Genomic DNA, 18514 nt, shown 5'->3' with positions numbered 1-18514 from the left:
CATATATCTAGATGAATCTAGGAACATTCCCAAACTCATCCTCTAAAAACACAACATAGTGCCGTTTCAATCTCACGATAGTCACTCATAAGATTGAAAACCATAAACTCCGTCACGCATAGCACGGACTAGCTACTATGACATCCCCATGGACATCATCAGCACCCAACAACGGGTGTAGACCATAGTATAAAAATATGCTCTCACACATACAAATCCACACACCCACACATACTTGAGCATCCATTTATACAAAGTCTTCGTACTGAGTTTCTGTCGGTACTCCGGAGGTGAAGGGCAGACTCAGCCATGACGAAGGCTAGCACTAAAGGAGAAGGCTAATCAAAAAATAGTCCAAAATCTCTTCATTCAAGCTACAATTGCTTGCGAAGTCTAAACAATTTCATTTTAGACTTGCATATAACTCACTCTCTCTCCAGCCTATTATTTAGCTGTAAGTGTAGACGCATGTATTGAATTGAAAGACACACAACTCATGTGCTTGTGTCTCCCAGTGTGAGGATAAATGTAGGATTGGCCCTCCCTCCGTATTACTATTTATTAATGTTGCCAATAGGTTGGGATAGAACTATTGCCAAAAGGCTAAGATTACAACTATAGATGAAGGGTTGTCCCTTCCTTTAGGAGAGATAAGCAACCACATTCAATGATCCAAGAACATACTCGATCATGCCTCCAAACTATTCGGATGTCCGGCTGCACTAGACCTATAAGTAAAAGATTGTCCGGCAAGCATCGTCTAAAGCCATCTCAACGCTTGATGATTGGTCCTATATGTATGTATGTATGTATGTATATATGCACACGCACACCTTTTTTTGGGTGAAATTACGAACACACACACATACACACGACCAACGTGCACGCACACACATGTACACGTATACATACACGCACATCTTTTTTTGGGTGAAATTACACACGCGCGCAAACACACACACACGCTTGATGATTGGTCCTACATGTATGTACGTATGTATGCACACGTGCGCACACGCACACACACATACACACTTCTTTTGAGGTGAAATTACACACGCACGCACACACACTTAAAGCATCCTCTAATCACTCAGAGGATAGTGGAACTAAAGCTTTAATCACTTCAGCACTTATTTACAGCTCACAAAGCATATATCACAACCATTAACCATTGCATGATCACCATTTGGCATTTACCCATTTATTCACAAACAAAACCACTGAAAAAGGGATGGAGGCTAGAATGCCCCTGCTCAACAAACATAGACAAGTGCACCCGATTGGCCCCAAACACCGTGGTGCCCCTTTCGGTATTTCTTTATATTTCACAGTGAAATGATTACAAGTTGCATCTGGGAGACCTTCCCTGCAACTAAGCACGCAACCCCAATTTATTGAGCCTTCGCAAGGCTTTCAAGCACAGAACACCATTACATAAGTGCGCTTAACCCATAGGCTCAATCCAAAGGCATTCTCTTTTTCCAAGTGCAATTCCATTGGCTGTCCAAATGCAATCACACTGCACCCCAGCTGCACTCTCTTTCAGTGGTTTCCAGATGGCATTCACAAAGCTTTTCAAAGCTCCAAAATAAAATCAGCAAAGTACCCAACCAAAGAATGACTCATGTAGCACTGCCTGGGCACCTGTGAACCAAGAAAGAGACGGCACACAAGGCCAACCAATAGCTTATGGCAAAAAGAAATTGCAGCAGCAAAATCACTACTCATCAAGCCATGAAAACTCGAACCAAGTCCTCAATCGCCAAGAGGACATAGTAGCCAATGCCCAATTGCATTCTCAGCCAAAGAGGAGTGCAAAGGCATGAAAAAAGAGCACAAAAGCCGACCAGCAAGAATTCCACCGAAAAATGTGAAAAGAAGTACTTCTGTCATGAAGAAGTGGGAGTTCTTGGGCTCAAAAGAAGCGTGCTTCAGAGAGGAATGCATTGAGAAGATTTTGGAGAAGTTTCATCGCTGGAAGTCCTCCAAAACTAAGAAAAACCAGTCGACCAGCGCGTGGGACCACTCGAAATTCAACAGAAAGCTGTAGCTTTGCAAGAGGAAAGGACCAAGAGGCTGTAGAAGCAAAAAGGTCCACAAAAAGCCACTTTTGCAAATTTGACCAACAAAAGAAGTGCTCAGCTCTGCCCGTTCTACCAAACGCACGGAAGGAAAAGCATATCACTGCTAAGGGGAGGCAGAGGGGAAGCCATCGGGCCAAACGGAAGTTGAGGAATCCAAACGGGTGAGGAGTTAAGAAGAAAAACGGAATTCAGCTGAAGGAGGCTGAAAAACCAGTCCAAAATCTCAACAAAGGGAGAAGATGAGAGAGAAAATCACACGTGTGAAGTTTAAAAGGCCCAGGAAGGTCCAGGAATGGCAAAGAAGCATGTAGAAGGCACTAGAGCCACCTCGAACTCTAGGGGGGCCACTGAAGGTACATGGCCCTCTAGGGGTCCCATTAAAAATGCCACGTCATCATTTTCCAACAACCACTCTTTTAATTCCTTGGAATGCCTTTGGGCCTAGGGATTAATTACGCTTATGTGCTAGGCACCATGCCGCGTTTAATTACACATTATTAAGCCCACGCTTGGACTTTTAAAACCAAATTTGTCACGATCTTGTAGTACATTAAAGTACTTAGAATCACGCCCCGTGACACACACACATATGTATGTGTGTGTGTGTGTGTGTGTGCGTGTGTGTGTGTGTGTGTGTGTTATATATATGTATGTATGTATGTATGTGTGTGTGTTTGTGTGTGTAATATATATATATATATATATATATTACGCACACACACACACACACATATGTGTACATGTACATGTATATGTAGAAAGATAGATACATATATGTACACACACACACACACACATATATATGAATCCAAGAACATGCCCTCTAAAAACACAACACATCAATCCCATAACAGTCACAGTGTTGAAAACCATAAAATCCAACACGCATAGCAGGGACTAGCTACTACGACATTGTAATGGAGGAGGGGAAAGGGCTATTTTAGAGGCCCTTTAGAGGCCTTTTAGGTGGGAAATGTAGAAGGACTATATAAGTCTCCATCCACCACTCATTGTACACTTTTGGATGTGACATCTAATCCTATATACTCCAACCTCCTTCCTCCTACGTGCTGCCTACACTCTCTCCCAATCTCTCTATCTCTCTCTTTCCCTCACCCTTCTCTCTCTCTCTTTCTCTCCCTCTATCCCTTTCCTCACTTCTCACTCCTCCCCCATTCTCTCTTTCCCTCCTGCCACTTCTATCTCCTTCCACCAATCTGTCCCTACCCCCTTCCTTACATTGGTATCAGAGCACCGACCCTGAAACCGGCCTTCAGTTAACTAAAGGGCGGTAAACCGTAACTATCATAGCATTCATACCTCCTACAGCCACCTTGCATCATTCCCAATCACTTCCATTAGCTAACTGCCACTGAAAAACACTTAGAAATAAACTGAAAACAACTGGATGGAGGTGAGGTGGTTAAATATGTCACTGAATGCTTGCCTTGCCAACAAAATAAGGTGGACAGCCAGCTACCCGCAGGTCTCTTACAACCATTACCTATTCCAAAAGACAAATGGACCCACATAGCTATGGATTTCATCATAGGGTTGCCTTCTACAGAGAGGGGATGGGATAGCATTTATGTGGTGGTGGATAGAATGACAAAACAAGCGGTATTCAGCATCACAGGTTGCTTGGCATTTTATTAAGCATGTTTTTAAGCATCATGGCTTCCCTTAGGAAATTGCTAGTGAAAAATATGCAAAATTTATGGGTCACTTTTGGCAGGAGTTATTCACAACAGTGGATACTCTCCTCAAACCTAGCACTGCTTACCACCCTGAGACGGATGGACAGCCAGAAAGGGTGAACAAATGAGTCGAGACATACTTGAGGCACATTTGTCATGATACACAGAAGTCCTAGGATAAGTGGTTGGCTCTTGCTAAATTTTGTTACAACAGTACCAAGCACCTTTCTATTGGCATGAGCCCTTTTCAAGCAATGCATGGATGCAAGGTGGAATGCCACCTTTAATTGCAGACATGGCTGTGAAAAATCAGCAAGCAAGAAGTGACTTGGAAAGAATGGATGGCTAAGAAGAATATACTGATTGCCCAAGCCAAGCAGAAGAACTATGCGGATGAGCACAGGTTTTTTGAATAAGGAGATTGTGTGCATTTACGCCTCCATAAGAACTGTTACACCTCGCTGAAAGGTAACACCAACACAAAGCTTGCTCACAGGTATTACGATCGGTAAGAGCGTAAGGCATCTGAAAACATATCCGTGATCAAATGCTGCCCACAGCATTCTGCTAAATAGTAATCCCAACCGTCTGATGCACATGCTACGTCTGGCTAAAGGTGTTCACTGTCGGCCATTCTTACAAGATCATCCGCAAAATTGGAGAGGTGGCATAGGAGTTGGAGCTACCCAATACCTCCAAAATTCATAATGTTTTCCATGTGTCCTTGCTGAAGCCGCATGTAGGACAGCATGTCCAAGTTCTTCCTGAGCTACCACCTATGGATGAGGAGGGTCACATCCTCTATGTCTTAGAGAGCATCATGGGTTTCAGAGACCATGTGCTCGGAAACAAGGTTTACATAGAGTATCTTATCAAGTGGCAAGAACTCCTTGAGCATGAGAATTCATGGCAGCCAGAAAGCATTGTCCACGACTACTCCTATCTCCTACCAGACCGAGGAACAATGCAAGAACACAATCGGAAGATACCCCCAGTGTTGGTTGCATGGCATGGTCTACCTCTATTTGAGGCTACCTAGGAATCCATGTACCAGATGTAGAGAGCATTCCCAAATTTTATCATCGAGGACACTCATACCTGAAGAGGGAAGGAAATTGATAACATGACCTCGAAAGGGTCGGTGGACATTTTCCTTTAGAGGACCAACTTTCGTATTACATTTCATTGCGCTTCAAGTATATGGTTAAAGGAATCAATGTCAAGGTCCTTGGTGAGGACGAATTGACACTCACCAGATGGTTCTAAAGGTCAGGGGTCTCGGGGCATCAAAATGTGTACTTGCCAAGGGGCAAATGGAATTAAATGGTACTCCAAGAGAGGGTAAAGGGTGCATCAAGGAATGACCCTAAGATTGTGACATGTGGCATGTAGAATCTAAGGAATTGTGGGTTTTGTGTATAGCATGCAATAAGAACATACATGAGAATCTTACGAGCTTGCTAACATAGAGATTGGCTGGGTAGAACAACCATGTGTCATAACCCGTGATTTGCATCAATTAGCAATGGTTTGTTTCACTTGGCCACCAAACAAAAGCTTGTTTGGCTACACACGTCGATTACAAGGTTCAATCCAATTGTAACAGTTACTATCACAAGTAAATATAGGAGTTAACTCACCCTTTCCTCTTTGTGAGATTCCTCATCCCATGTTCAACTTCATTTCAATTGAACATGCACTTCCCATGCATGCAGGCTTTCTTTGCACCAAAACTTGAATGAGCGTGATTGAATAGGTAAACACCCTCATGGTGGCTAGAAGCTACGCATGTTGGCATATTGAAGGCTTGTAAGACTATGAATCCACCATCCACCCAAAGCTCGGTCAGCAAATATAGGAGTAAACTCACCCTTTCCTCTTTGTGAGGTTCCTCATTGTAAGAAATCCTAGATTTACTATATTTAGAAATGTGCTAAGGAACAGAAAGGAGACTGAAATAGCAGAGAACAAGGAATATTTGTATTGCTTGAGTGTCTGTAGTATCTGTAGTGTGTCATCCATACAATTGGGCCTCTCTTATATAGAGAGTGAAGAGTCACACATGAAAAGGTGTGTACTCCAAAGTGTATGTGCATGAAGAGGTGTGTACCCCTTGTGAAGGGTGTGACCCTTGATGAGAGGGTACATTACAATAGGAGTGTCTCTTCAATAGAGTGTCTCTTGTGAAGGGTTGTGCCTCATAGGAAGTGCCCCGTCGAAAGGGCATACCCTTCCACATGTCCATTCATCAAACAATCCATAAGTCTAGAAATAGAGAAAGGAATACGTCACAGATCGTGACATCCCCTCCCACTCAAAATAAGACCCTGGTGGAGATAATGAACTGATGTAGAAAATATCACGGTAAATTCTGAAAATACTGCTGTAAAATGTCAGGATACTGCTGTAAAATGTCAGGATACTGCTGTAAGTCTTCATCAGATTGCCAAGTGGCATCGGAGTCGTCCAGATCTCGCCAAAGAACAAGGAATTCCGTGATAAGTCGATGTCGAGTCTCTCGCTGTCGATGGTCCAGAATACGCTCAGGAATAAGGAGAACATAATCGTCTTCGATTTCTGGGACATAATCACCTGCATGAGGAACTGCTTCATCGCCTGGAATGTACGTCTTTAGCCAAGAAATATGAAATGTCGGATGGATTTTACCCCATGATGGTGGTAATTCCAATTTGTAACTTAAAGGTGAATTTTTCTTGACGATCCGGAAAGGTCCATAGTATCGTGGTCGCAACTTAGGAAACACAGACTTAACCGTCTTATAGCGATGTGGGGCTATAAATAATAGCACCATGTCACTAGTGTCAAATTCCAGGTGATGTCTATGTTTGTTGGTAGACCGGTGACACCGCTCTTGCGCTTTTCGCATATGATCCCTGACTTGGAGTAGAATGTCTTGCATTTCTTGAACCAGTTGATCAGCTAGGGCCACTCGGTACAATCGGAGTGTGTCCATAAGCTGCTTGGAATGGAGTCATGTTGATGGCACTATGGAAAGAGTTATTATAAGCAAACTCAAGGAGTGGTAGATACTCTTCCCAAGCTGCTAGACATGACTGAATATAATGTCGAAGCATTTCTTCCAGAACTTGGTTGACTCTTTCAATCTGGCCATCTGATTCTGGGTGGTAGACTGAACTGAACAGTAGAGTTGTACCCAAAGATTCGAACAGTGAAATCCAAAAGTGACTGGTAAACTTAGGATCTCTGTCGGATATGATATTCTTGGGCAATCCATGGTGTCGGAAGATGTGTTGTATGAAGAGTTTGGCGATGTCCGGAGCCTGTGCACTGCTTTTGTAAGCAACAAAGTGTGCCATTTTGGACAATCGATAAACAAAGTATTACCTCTGGAGGATCGTGGTAGTGTTGTAACGAAATCCATGGAAATACTTTCCCACCTTTCAGTTGGAACTGGAAGAGGTTGAAGAAGTCCTGCTGGAAGTCGTCGGCTTGCTTTCATTTGTTGACAAGATAAGCAAGATGTAACCATTTTGATCACGTCGCTTTTCATCTGAGGCCAGTAGTATGTTGCACTGAGTAACCTATAGGTCTTGTTGATGCCTGGATGGGCAACATAAGGAACTAGATGATGCTCTTTTAACAAAAGACGTCGAACATCCTTGTCATGTGGTACACAGAGGCGATCTTGATAATACAGAAGGTCATCCGTATAAGAATAGGATGAGAAAATCTTCTGTTCAGAAGTCGAAGGTTGATCTTTTAAAAGAATTTGTACTGCTGTGCCGAAGTCTTTATCATTGAAACACTTCCCTTTGAATGAATTCGGAACATCCACAGATAATGTAGAGATTACCCTAGCTGATGCTAGAGTTAACCTGCTGAGAGCATCTGCAACTACATTGCATAGTCCTGGAATGTACTCAATGGTCATGTGAAAGTTGGCCAGAAACTCAACCCAGCGTGCTTGTCAAGTGTTCATGACTGGCTGAGTAAAGATATACTTTAGAGAGTGATGGTCTGTCTTAACCACCGAGTCGGCTCCCACGAGATAATGTTTCCAAGAGCGATAAGCATGTACAACGGCAAGAAACTCCTTATCATAAACCGGGTATCGGGTTTGGATATTAGAATGTTTATGGTTGTCAAAAGCAATAACTCTGTCTTCTTGCATCAAGACTGCTCCTGTAGCGATGTCGGAAGCATCGGTCATGACCTCAAATGGAAGGTTTGGATCAGCAATAGCCATAACTGGTGTGGTAGTGAGTGCTTGCTTGAGTTGTTGGAAACTATACTCTGTTTCGGGAAGCCATTGAAAAAATGCTGTGCTTTTCAATAATTCGGACATAGGAGCTGCGATTTCGGAAAACTGATAGACCTTTGTATGGTAGAAGTTTGCCAATACGAGAAAAGAGCGGACATCATGAACATTCTTAGGAGTAGGCCGGTTTCGTACTACCTCGACCTTCTTGGGATCCACAGAGATGCCTTGAGCTGAAATAACATGTCCCAAATATTCGAGTTGGGTCCTGAAGAACTCACTCTTCTTTTTTTTGCAAAAAGAGACTTCTATTAAGTATTAAAGAAAAACCGTTAGAGCAAGCTCCATACGGGATACATCATGCAATGCACGAAAAGTTGAAGAGCCAAAAAGAAAGGATTGAGGCTGATAGTGCCATCCGGTAGAAACCTCCGAGAAAAAGGGAGAACCCCTCCAAACTCGAAGAAATATAGTCCTTCTAGAAGAGGCTGCCCGTGAAGGGCCCTGCATGCTAGCCCATATGGCTATCAAAGTGTGAACCGTGTCAGTCCAAATACCCGTGAACACCTGTGATGGGTGTATCTGGGTGCCATCCAAGGCCTCAGTACATCTGGCTCTCCAAATGTGCCAAGAGGAAATGCTAGCCAAAATCTCCCAAGAGGTGTCCACTGAAACATGAGAAGCTTTTAAGGGAGTAAGTGGTACATCCTGCAGAGAGCAGGGCTCTATCACCTGCCGGCGGACCGAGAGTGCCCAAGAAGAAGGCTCACCCTCATAAAACACCTGGGGCTTGGTAAGAGATAACCATGCGACCGAGCCCCAAGTCGTGAAAAAAGGGAAAGTGTGAAAGATACTGAGTATCCGAGCAACCCCTTTCCAAACAGTCCTCGCCTGACTGCAGTCCCAAAGGCAATGTCGCACTGACTCCTCTGCAGAATGACATCGAGAACAAGTGGGATCAGCCCCAAATCGTGATCTCCACAGGTTCACTGCAATCCCTCCATGAATAGAAAGCCAAAAGAAAATAGTGATCTTTCTATTTCTGAGGGATTTCCAAAGCCTCCTCCAAAAATTTCTACGCAAATCTGCGGTGATGAAGAAGCTTTCCCAATGGGGGGCTCTGGAGGGAATCCAACCCCTACTGTTTAGCTGAAATCTCCTGGCATTACCAACCGTGAAACGAAAGAAGGAAATCCCCCTCTCTCGGTGCCCATGATCTATCCACTCCCACTCTCTTGGGTCCCACTGCAAGCACCTGATAGGTGCACCTCCATATAACCACAACCTCCAGGATCCCAAGGCCAAGAGCAGAGGGTCGGGGTCTAAGTACCACTGCAAGCCCGCTCCATGATCCACAAAACCAGCAATCCTGACAGGCTGAAAGGCAACCTCAAGAAGAATGCCATCCTTGGATGTAGAAAGTAAGCCTCCATCCCCAACATCAAAGACCAGTGCGTCTTCCCCGAGACCTCGGAGAGCGATCACCTGTAAAGAAACTGATGTCCTCGAAAAAGCCCCCATCCAAGTGGTGGAAGTAATAGGCAACTCAATTGTCCATTCCACCGGGATGGCTGCATCTATCTGCTGAATCCTGCGTGCTACCCCTCTGAGGTGACTCACGGACTGCAGTCTCTGATCCTCACGTAGACTGATAAAAGATTCCCAAGTGCCTACTGTGTAGGCGAGGCCTCTCTCCCATTTAGACCACTGCATGTAATGAGAAGTGCCCAGTGGTCTGGCATGCTCGTCAAGAATACTATCATTCCAAATGATCAGCTGCCTATCAATCTCTTTGATGGTAGAAGCTCGAATCCTTCGAAGAGTGTTCCTGAAGCTCCCCCAAGCTTTCAGGATGGCAGTCAATGTTGATGTAGAGAGAATTTGCGCGGAGAACTGCAATGTTGATGTAGAGAGAATTTGCGCGGAGAACTGCAAAAACTTGGTGAAGATGTTGTTTGTGCTCATGTAGGGATCTGCTGAAAACGAGGGTGTCATCGAGGTAAACGATGACGAACTTATCGAGGACAGGCCCGAAGATGTCGTTCATTAGTGTCATGAATGTGACCGGGGCATTGTTTAACCCAAAAGGCATGACCAAACATTCATAGTATCCATACTTTGTTCGAAAAGCTGTCTTGTACTCATCGCCTTCTCGTATGCGAATTTGATGATAACCTGAACGAAGATCAATCTTTGAGAATTGTGTTGCGTGTAGAAGTTGATCGAAGAGGTCATCGATGCGAGGCAATGGATACTTGTTTTTTATAGTGAGCTTATTGAGGGCTCGGTAGTTGATGCAGAGGCGCATTGACTTATTCTTTTTTTCCACTAGTACAGGAGATCCGAAAGGGCTGCGACTGGGCCGAATGTGACCTTTGTCGAGTAGTTCGGTCACCTGTCTTTGGATTTCTTCATTTTGAGTGTAAGAAACCCGATAAGGAGGTTTCGACGGTGGATTACTGCCGGGAATAAGTTCGATTGGGTGATCCACTGGTCGTCGAGGTGGTAACTGCTTTGGCAATTCCTGTGGAAAAATATCCAAGTAGGGTTGGAAAAAAGGTTGGTTGAGGTATTCAGGAGGATCCTTTGTTGGTGTCTCCTCTACTGCCGTAACCAACAGAAGTGAAGTCCTTACTTGACGTTTACGAACCCACTTCTTTACTTGTAGGACAGAGGCAACTCGGGTTGAAGGAGAGTCCCTAGAACCAATTAGCTCAATAAGTTTTCCCTGGTGGACAAACTGGATAGTATGGCTGCGAAAATTGATTGATGGATCATAGTCGTAGAGCCACTATTCTCCAAGCATGACATCGTACCGAGAAAGAGCATGATGTCGAAGTTCAACTTGTCCATATAATGTTGGATGCGAAAAGACAAGTTTTTTATTCTGGTGTTACACAAGAAGGTAGTTCCATTTGCGAGTTCAATTTGATAGTCCATGAGACTAGGACTGGTGGTCAATCGAAGTTTGTCGACCATAGAACTAGCTAGGAAGTTGTGAGAGCAGCCACTGTCGATGAGGATAGTAACCGTTGTTCCACGAATCGATCCTTGAACACAAAGTACTTAAGTGGCCAGGGAAGGTTCGGGATTGCTGGCAAGGCTCAGGTGGATGGTATTTGCCATTCGAACAGCTTTGCCTTTCTTGTCTTGTGCTGGGGTAGCATCTTCTGTTTGGGAAGTGCTAGGTTGCATATTGGAATTTTGCTTTGGTCGCTTGGGACAATCGAACCATCTATGGTCGCCTGTACAGATGGTACAAAGTCCTTTTGTGCTGGGGTTGTTCTTCTTGTCAATGGCTACACCTTTATGTTGGGGATGACGGTGATGACTTTGTGAAGAAGAAGAGGCACGATCCTTGGAGGAGTGCTTCTGTTGGAATCCAGCATACGATTTCTGAGACTTGTGGGGATCTTGAGACTGTCGATGACCTTGATTACCTGAGTTCTTCCTAAACCTAGGGTTATCTTGAGGACGAGCACCTTTGGCCATAGTAGAGTTCTATGTTCGATTAGCACTCTGCTTCCCTGTGTTTTGAAAATCTGTAATGCGCTCTACGTAAGCAATAGCGCCAGCTGTGGTGGTGATGTTTACTTTAAGGACATCAATGCATAACGAGGGATTTAGGCCTGAGATGAAAGCATGAAGACGATCATCCTCAGTTAAACCATCAATCTCCAGCACCAATGTGGTGAACTGAGAGATGTAGGAAGACAAGGAGCCTGTTTGCTCAAACTGTCGGAGTTTTGAACGTGCTTGGAAGTCCGCATTGGCAAGTATGAACTGCTTACGGAGCACGTGTTCAAAACGTTCCCAAGTTAACACACTTTTGCCATCCTTTAAGCGTCGTTGCCACCATAGAAAAGCTGTATCCTTGAGGGGGGAGGCTGCCAAGGCAATCTTTTTGCCTTCACTGAGATCAACAATATCAAAGTACATGCGCAGTTTTGCGAGCCATTGGTCAACTGTTCAACGATTTCATTGACCAGTGTAGGCTTCCGGAAGTTTAATGTCAAGTCTTTTAGTTTCGGAAGCTTGGAGTAAACGGCAGAGGGCACGGAGTTCAGTGTTTTCTACCTCTGGTGGGAATGAGTCCACATAGTCGTCTGGTTGCATCACGTCATCCTCTGTATGTGTGGTACTGCGAGAATCTTGGAGTTGTTGGACTTTCTGGACCAAGTCGGAGATGCTGTCCTGAAGCTAGGAAATTTGAAGTTGAAGTAGTGCTTCGCCTTGTAAGTTGACTTCAGGGGTCTTTTTTGGACTTGAGACGCTTATCTCCAAAGAGGTTGCACGCGAGCGTTGCGACATATCGGAGATCCCTATGAGAAAAGCACGAACCTGCGCTCTAGTTTGTACCATTCCTGAAAGAAGATTCGGGCTGCTCCCTGAGGTTGCTCATGTTGGAGGGGGCAGGAGAAGCAGGATGGAACCAGCCATGAAAATCTGGTAAAGGAGGTCCTGTCTAAGGTAACATTGGTGATACCGAAATGGGTGTTACTGCTCGTGAAAGTACAGGGGTAGGTTGCAGAGTCCACAGATCTGAGAAAGGATAAGGAGCTGCTGTCGGGAGTGGAGGATATCCAGGAGAAGGAGTGCCTTCAGAGTGTAAATACTGTCTTGGGGAAGGTACAACCTGTATAGGAGGATATCTGGGAGCTGAAGGAGGTGGAGAGTACCCTGGAGATGCTGAAGCTGAGGGGTAAAAATCTCTCCAAAGATGGACAGCAAACTCATGAGGAATATCGGGTTCTGGGTATCTACGTGTCTCGTGGAACACAACCTGGACTGTGCTGAGGAAGTAATGTAACTGAGGTGCCTCACGCAGAAGGTATAGGATGTGGTCCAAGTCACTAGAAGGACACGTGACACAGAAGACCCTTGATGCAAAAGCTCCGAAATGGGCTGGTTGTGCAATCTGAACACGATATTGTGTGGTAGATGATGCCTAAGGTGTCCTTGAAAGGACGGGTGAATTACCAGGGGTTTCCATGCTTTAGGGAGAAGGCTTTCATTTGCTGTAATTTGATAATGAGCATCAAATAACAATATGAAAGAGAATCCTTAGCAATAGAATGGAAAGAATCCACCTGGCATAGATTAGATCTGCCAATTAGTTGCATAGCAAGGCCTGAAAATCTCCGTCCGGAGGTCCATTTACTATCTTTGCAGGTTCACGTTGAAGTGTGAGCAGGAAAAAAGGTGCCTGGCGAGACTTTCGAGGCAGATAGGGGTGTTGGCAGAGCCGTGGTGCAGAAAAGGGTTTCCTGCGTTGATTTCAGAGGAAAAGTGCCTGTGGGGTGCGAGGAGCAGATCTGGGCCTGGCTGGTCGGAATTGGAAGGCAGCAAAAGGGCACTTTTCACAGGCTAAGGTGGCGAGATAAGCCAGCAGGATTCAGGCTGAATTGCGATAGAGGGCAGAACAGCTGCTGGGCAAAGGCAGGTGTGGTGGCGAAAAAGGGGCAGCTTGCTTGCTTGTGGCAAAATTGGCTGCGTGCTTCCAAGGCTGAATCGCGGCAGCAAGGGCAGTGATCTGGCGCTGAAAGACTGCCTAGGTTGGGTGGTCGCCAAAAATTAAAGTGTGGGATTCATTAACCCTTGGGTAGTCTAGGGTTAGGCCTAAGGTATGGGGCTGGGTTTTCCTTTTTAGCCCCTCTAGGTACCCTTTTTATAAGGTGCTCGGTGCCAAAAGGTGTGCCTACTCTAAGGGGTGTGACCCTTGGAATAGGTGTACCTTTTCATGAAGGGGTGTGACCCTGTTTTCAAAAGGGGTGTCCCCACACGAAGAGGTGTCCCCTTTTTTCCACGATGGGGTGTCTCCCTTGGGTGAGGAGTCAAAACTCTTCATCAAAAGGTGTCCCTTGGGTGAAGAGTCAAAACTCTTCATCAAAAAGTGTGTCTGATGGTGGAAAAGGTGCGTCCCTTGGTTTTGGGACAGCCCAAGCACATGAAAAGACACGATTTTTGTCGTGTCCATTCACATCAACTCGTGATGTGTGGGAGATGGAGAGGCCATTGATGACTTTAGGCAGGGTTGGCGCTAAAATTTTTACGCTCATTCTCTCCATCTCTTCCATGCACAATGTCCACGGATATGCTTCTAGCGGAAAGAGATGTATCAGATAGGCGCTAGAAGGTGGAGGGCATTTCCTACAGGCAGGAGCGAAATTTGCTCTGATACCACTGTAAGAAATCCTAGATTTACTATATTTAGAAATGTGCTAAGGAACAGAAAGGAGACTGAAATAGCAGAGAACAAGGAATATTTGTATTGCTTGAGTGTCTGTAGTATCAGTAGTGTGTCATCCATACAATTGGGCCTCTCTTATATAGAGAGTGAAGAGTCACACATGAAAAGGTGTGTACTCCAAAGTGTATGTGCATGAAGAGGTGTGTACCCCTTGTGAAGGGTGTGACCCTTGATGAGAGGGTACATTACAATAGGAGTGTCTCTTCAATAGAGAGTCTCTTGTGAAGGGTTTTGCCTCATAGGAAGTGTCCCGTCAAAAGGGCATACCCTTCCACAAGTGTCCATTCATCAAACCATCCATAAGTCTAGAAATAGAGAAAGGAATACGTCACAGATCGTGACACTCATCCCATGTTCAACTTCATTTCAATTGAGCATGCACTTCCCATGCATATAGGCTTTCTTCGCACCAAAACTTGAATGAGCGTGATTGACTAGGTAAACATCCTCACGGTGGCTAGAAGCTACGTACGTTGACATATAGAAGGCTTGTAAGACTACGACTTCACCATCCACCCAAAGCTCCACTATCAGAATAGGAACTTCACTAGGGTGAAGAGAAGAATATAATAATGAGCAACATATAGGCCAAATGAAAGGCTTTATAGCTGAAGGACACACCTCCAATCAAGGGTTAGGCCATTCTGAAAAGGAATTGTGAGTGGAGGGAACTCGCATCAAAACATGCACGCCCCTTTTTTATTAAGAGCTACAATAGACTAAAACTTTAATATATTGGAGCAGAAAGATGTCACATTTTTCCAGTAAAACCTAGCTCTAACCAGAAAACACTGATCTCTACTACATTCAATAGCCCATGAGCTACAAACCTGCGCATTTTGTTCAGCTTTCAACAAAGTATTGTCGGAGTCCACATCTGGGTTCCCCATGCACTCTCGAACTTTAGCAACAGAAACCCCTATCAACGCAGCCACGAGGGTAAGGCACAATGCACAAAAACTGTCTTCCAATCCAAACCAAACCAGGAAATTTTTGATTTAGTACAAGCAATATACGAGAACTAACTTGCCTAGGGATTCTATAACTTTCTCTGCACACTCCTTGTTATATTTTTGTTCCTTCATTGGACATCTGATATGAAAATCAGATACGTAGTCCCACCACACCCAAGGCTTGTTTGATTCGTTGCCAACTTTATATACACAAAGCTGCCTCAGATTTTCCATCACCACGTCTTTTCCCTCGTAACCTTTCGTGAAATCCTGTTCAGGATCAGGGGCACAGTATCTGCCGTGGTTGATACATTGGGAATTGCACTGCTTGCTCTTTACAAAGGTATCAGGACAGTACCAGGTAATGTAATGAGGTGTGAATGTCGTAAAGCCCCCCTTTTCCAGAAGCTGAGCTGCACCCTTGAAACTTTTTGCGAATTCCACCTGAGCATCACACTTTACCCCACACTCGTCATTACTGTTCGTCCAAAATTCATACTCCACTTTGTCATCAGGATGAGGCAGTGATTCTGACCAATCCAATTTCACTGTTACAATTTGCTTTTTAGACAATTGCGCCTTCAATTTATCCCCGAAGGTCTTCTCAATTAAGGCAGACGGGATTGTAATATTCTGTAAATATTCAGCTGCATCTTTGTCTTCTTGAGGAGAATCCATCGTGATTAGAGGCTCAACTCGGTCATCTGCGACTAAAACGGACGCTGCTCCAGCATTCTGAGCATGCCACACTTTCAAAGCAAAATAGCAGCCTGCACATGCACTGCTCCGATCAACCAGATATCTATCTTCACTATGCCTCGAGAAGAAAGACAGAAAACAAGGCAAGATGGGCATGCAGTTTTGTTTCACTCCATACCTCCACGATCAAGAAGAGCCACAGTTGGGTTCGCCTTAGGACTGGTACGTTTGAACGATACCTCGAACGGTTTACAGCCGTCAGCTCCCTTCTCGGGATATTTCACGTCCAGGATCATGGAGCCACCGTAATCAGGTGCCCCAAAGTTCCCAATAGCGCTATCATGCTTTCCCGTGATAGAGTCGGGCGCGAGGACAGAAAGACTGTTCTTTTCAACGACGAACCGACCCAAAACAGGCATTTCTGATGCCAGTAGAAGAGCGAACAACAGCAGAAGGCCCATAGGCACAGGTACCTTCGTTTTTGTCATGGTGAGACGCTCTTGCAGCCTCCACTCGTTATAGCTGATATTAGCAAACAAGGAAGTAGGAAAGTCCTTCTGTTCTACAAGAGAAGTAGCCCGTTTGTGGTCGCTGGTTGTCCTGTAGTCCTTTGAGGACCAAAACCTTGTATTTGCTCTGCGTTTACGAGCAAAATCAATCTCTCTCTCTCTCTCTCTCTCTCTCGGACCAAAACCTTGCGCGAGGCCGTATTTCCACTGCGTTTACGTGCAAAATCTCTCTCTCTCTCTCTCTCAATCTCTCTGTCTCAAATAGGAGCCCAATTCCCCTCTCTCTCTCTCTCTCTCTCTCTCTCTCTCTCTCTCTCCCCCTCTCTCTCAAAATGGGAGCTCTCTCTCTGTCTCTCTGTCTCAAATGGGAGCCCAATTTCTAAACGAAGCACCACTGTGCGTCAAAATCTCATCTTTCTCCGACAATGCAGGTGTGCATGGGATGGGCAGAAAGCGGCGTTGGGAGGAGCTTTGAAGGCAAGAGACGCATGGGAAGTGGCAAGTAAAGGGGGGGGAGGCGGTGCTGGTGTACGTACGCATGACACGGGACACACACACACATGCACAGTCCCATTTCGCACATGGGATTCCTCACTGTGTACCTTTGCATTAGCTTTTCAGGCTCTCGAATTGCTCGTGCCCACTTCCTCTTAGAGCTTGTTCACTCCACGTTGGCGGTTTGCAAACCACTTGGAAACCTCAGGTTTACAATTTGAATTCACGCGTCTAGATTGCTCCTTGCACCCCTGCTTTGTCTCTAGTAGGGGCCAACATCAGAAGATTGGTCACCAGAAAAACCCTCTCTCGTCACCCTTGACAAGGGCAGGGTGGTTTGCAAAACCATCCCCCCCCGTGAACAAGCTGTCGGATTTTTTTTTGAAATTTTATTCTATCCCCACCAGCAACATCACACCAAAGGTTCACAATCTTAAGGAGAGTTCCCGCAATTGCATGCTCATAGCCCGTTCTCATGATGCACCACCACAACAAGTATGCTAAGAAAAGGTTATGTTTCAGCCTGATATCTCAAAACTGAGCACCTACAATGCCTATTGGACTTCTTACTTTGTACCTTTAGATTAGCTTTTCAGGCTTTCAAATTGCTCGTGCCTGCTTTCTCTTAGATTTTTAAAATTTAGAATTATCCATCATCATTGAAAGCCTCAAATCTGAAGGGTAGCCTAGATAAGGGTAATTTAGAAGTCATCCTTTTAGTTAAGTTCTTTTCTATCATTTTTTAGGGGCACTAAAAGGAGTTTTTTCCAACGTGGCAATCATGTTTTAAGGTTAGTTTCTCCCTTACCCTTTTGGAAAAGTGCAAAAGCCCCTTTGTAGGGCATTGCAACCTTGGTTCATAAACTCAAGGAGTGCTTACGCACCAAAATGAGAGCAAGGCTTCAAATAATTCATCTCATTGAGGGAGACTTTCCCAAAACTAAACAGGTTACTATGGCCCAACTCTTTTTTTACGGTAGGCAGCCTAGGGGGAATTTTGGGTTTCTTGGCCTCTCCTTGAGCCACATGTCCTAATATAAGCCTTGGATTTAATTTTGATCGGAAGACCTACAACACTTGATGAAAAGTATGCTTTTGGATGAAAAGGTCTTGATGGAAGGCATGAGTGCTTTTGAAGGCCTCTAAATCTTTATTGCAGCATAAAAAGCGTTATTGCATCCCTTTTTCGACCCTCGCTAGGGCCTCACTCACTATACTATTTGACTCTTTCAACATCTTACTAAAATAGCTCCTCAACGATTTTAAGATGGCCGATTCTCTTAGGGCTATGCTACCTTGATGGTGGAACACTACGCTATTCCTAACCTCCAAGATAGATAGCAAATCGCCGCCCACAAATAGGGCCAAGTCACCACCAACGTGGATGACAGTTTGGTGACATCGCCTAGCAAGGCCCTACATCAGCTTCCTCCGAGGAAGAAGCGTCTCATCAGACCGGTTCCCCTAATTGCACTCTCCAGCCTCAACCAAACTTGCCTGGTCATCGGCCAGCCCCACATCATTTGCATTTCGATCTCCTTGGCTCTACTGCAGAGTTGGTAGGATGGATTGACCACCACCCTT

The 18514-nt window shown here is 44.9% G+C and overlaps 1 protein-coding gene across 1 annotated transcript in view; it reads right to left on the bottom strand.

The window, feature by feature from the left end:
* The window catches only part of LOC147898617 (vacuolar-sorting receptor 1-like), a 31821-nt gene extending 14803 nt beyond the window's left edge, over positions 1–17018 (bottom strand). The window contains exons 1-3 of the mRNA XM_087379211.1: positions 16105–17018; positions 15305–15997; positions 15105–15193 (exon numbers count right to left, since the gene is read on the bottom strand). Coding sequence (XP_087235337.1) covers positions 15105–15193; positions 15305–15997; positions 16105–16414 — 1092 coding nt within the window. The 5' untranslated portion in view covers positions 16415–17018. The remainder of the gene's footprint in view (positions 1–15104; positions 15194–15304; positions 15998–16104) is intronic.
* Positions 17019–18514: the final 1496 nt, after the last annotated feature.

This window comes from Dipteris shenzhenensis, chromosome 9 (assembly GCF_047967505.1).
Source record: "Dipteris shenzhenensis isolate YYH24624 ecotype China chromosome 9, Dip_SZ_1.0, whole genome shotgun sequence".
In the NCBI taxonomy this organism is placed as follows: Eukaryota; Viridiplantae; Streptophyta; class Polypodiopsida; order Gleicheniales; family Dipteridaceae; genus Dipteris; species Dipteris shenzhenensis.
This window is presented reverse-complemented; position numbering and strand designations above follow the sequence as displayed.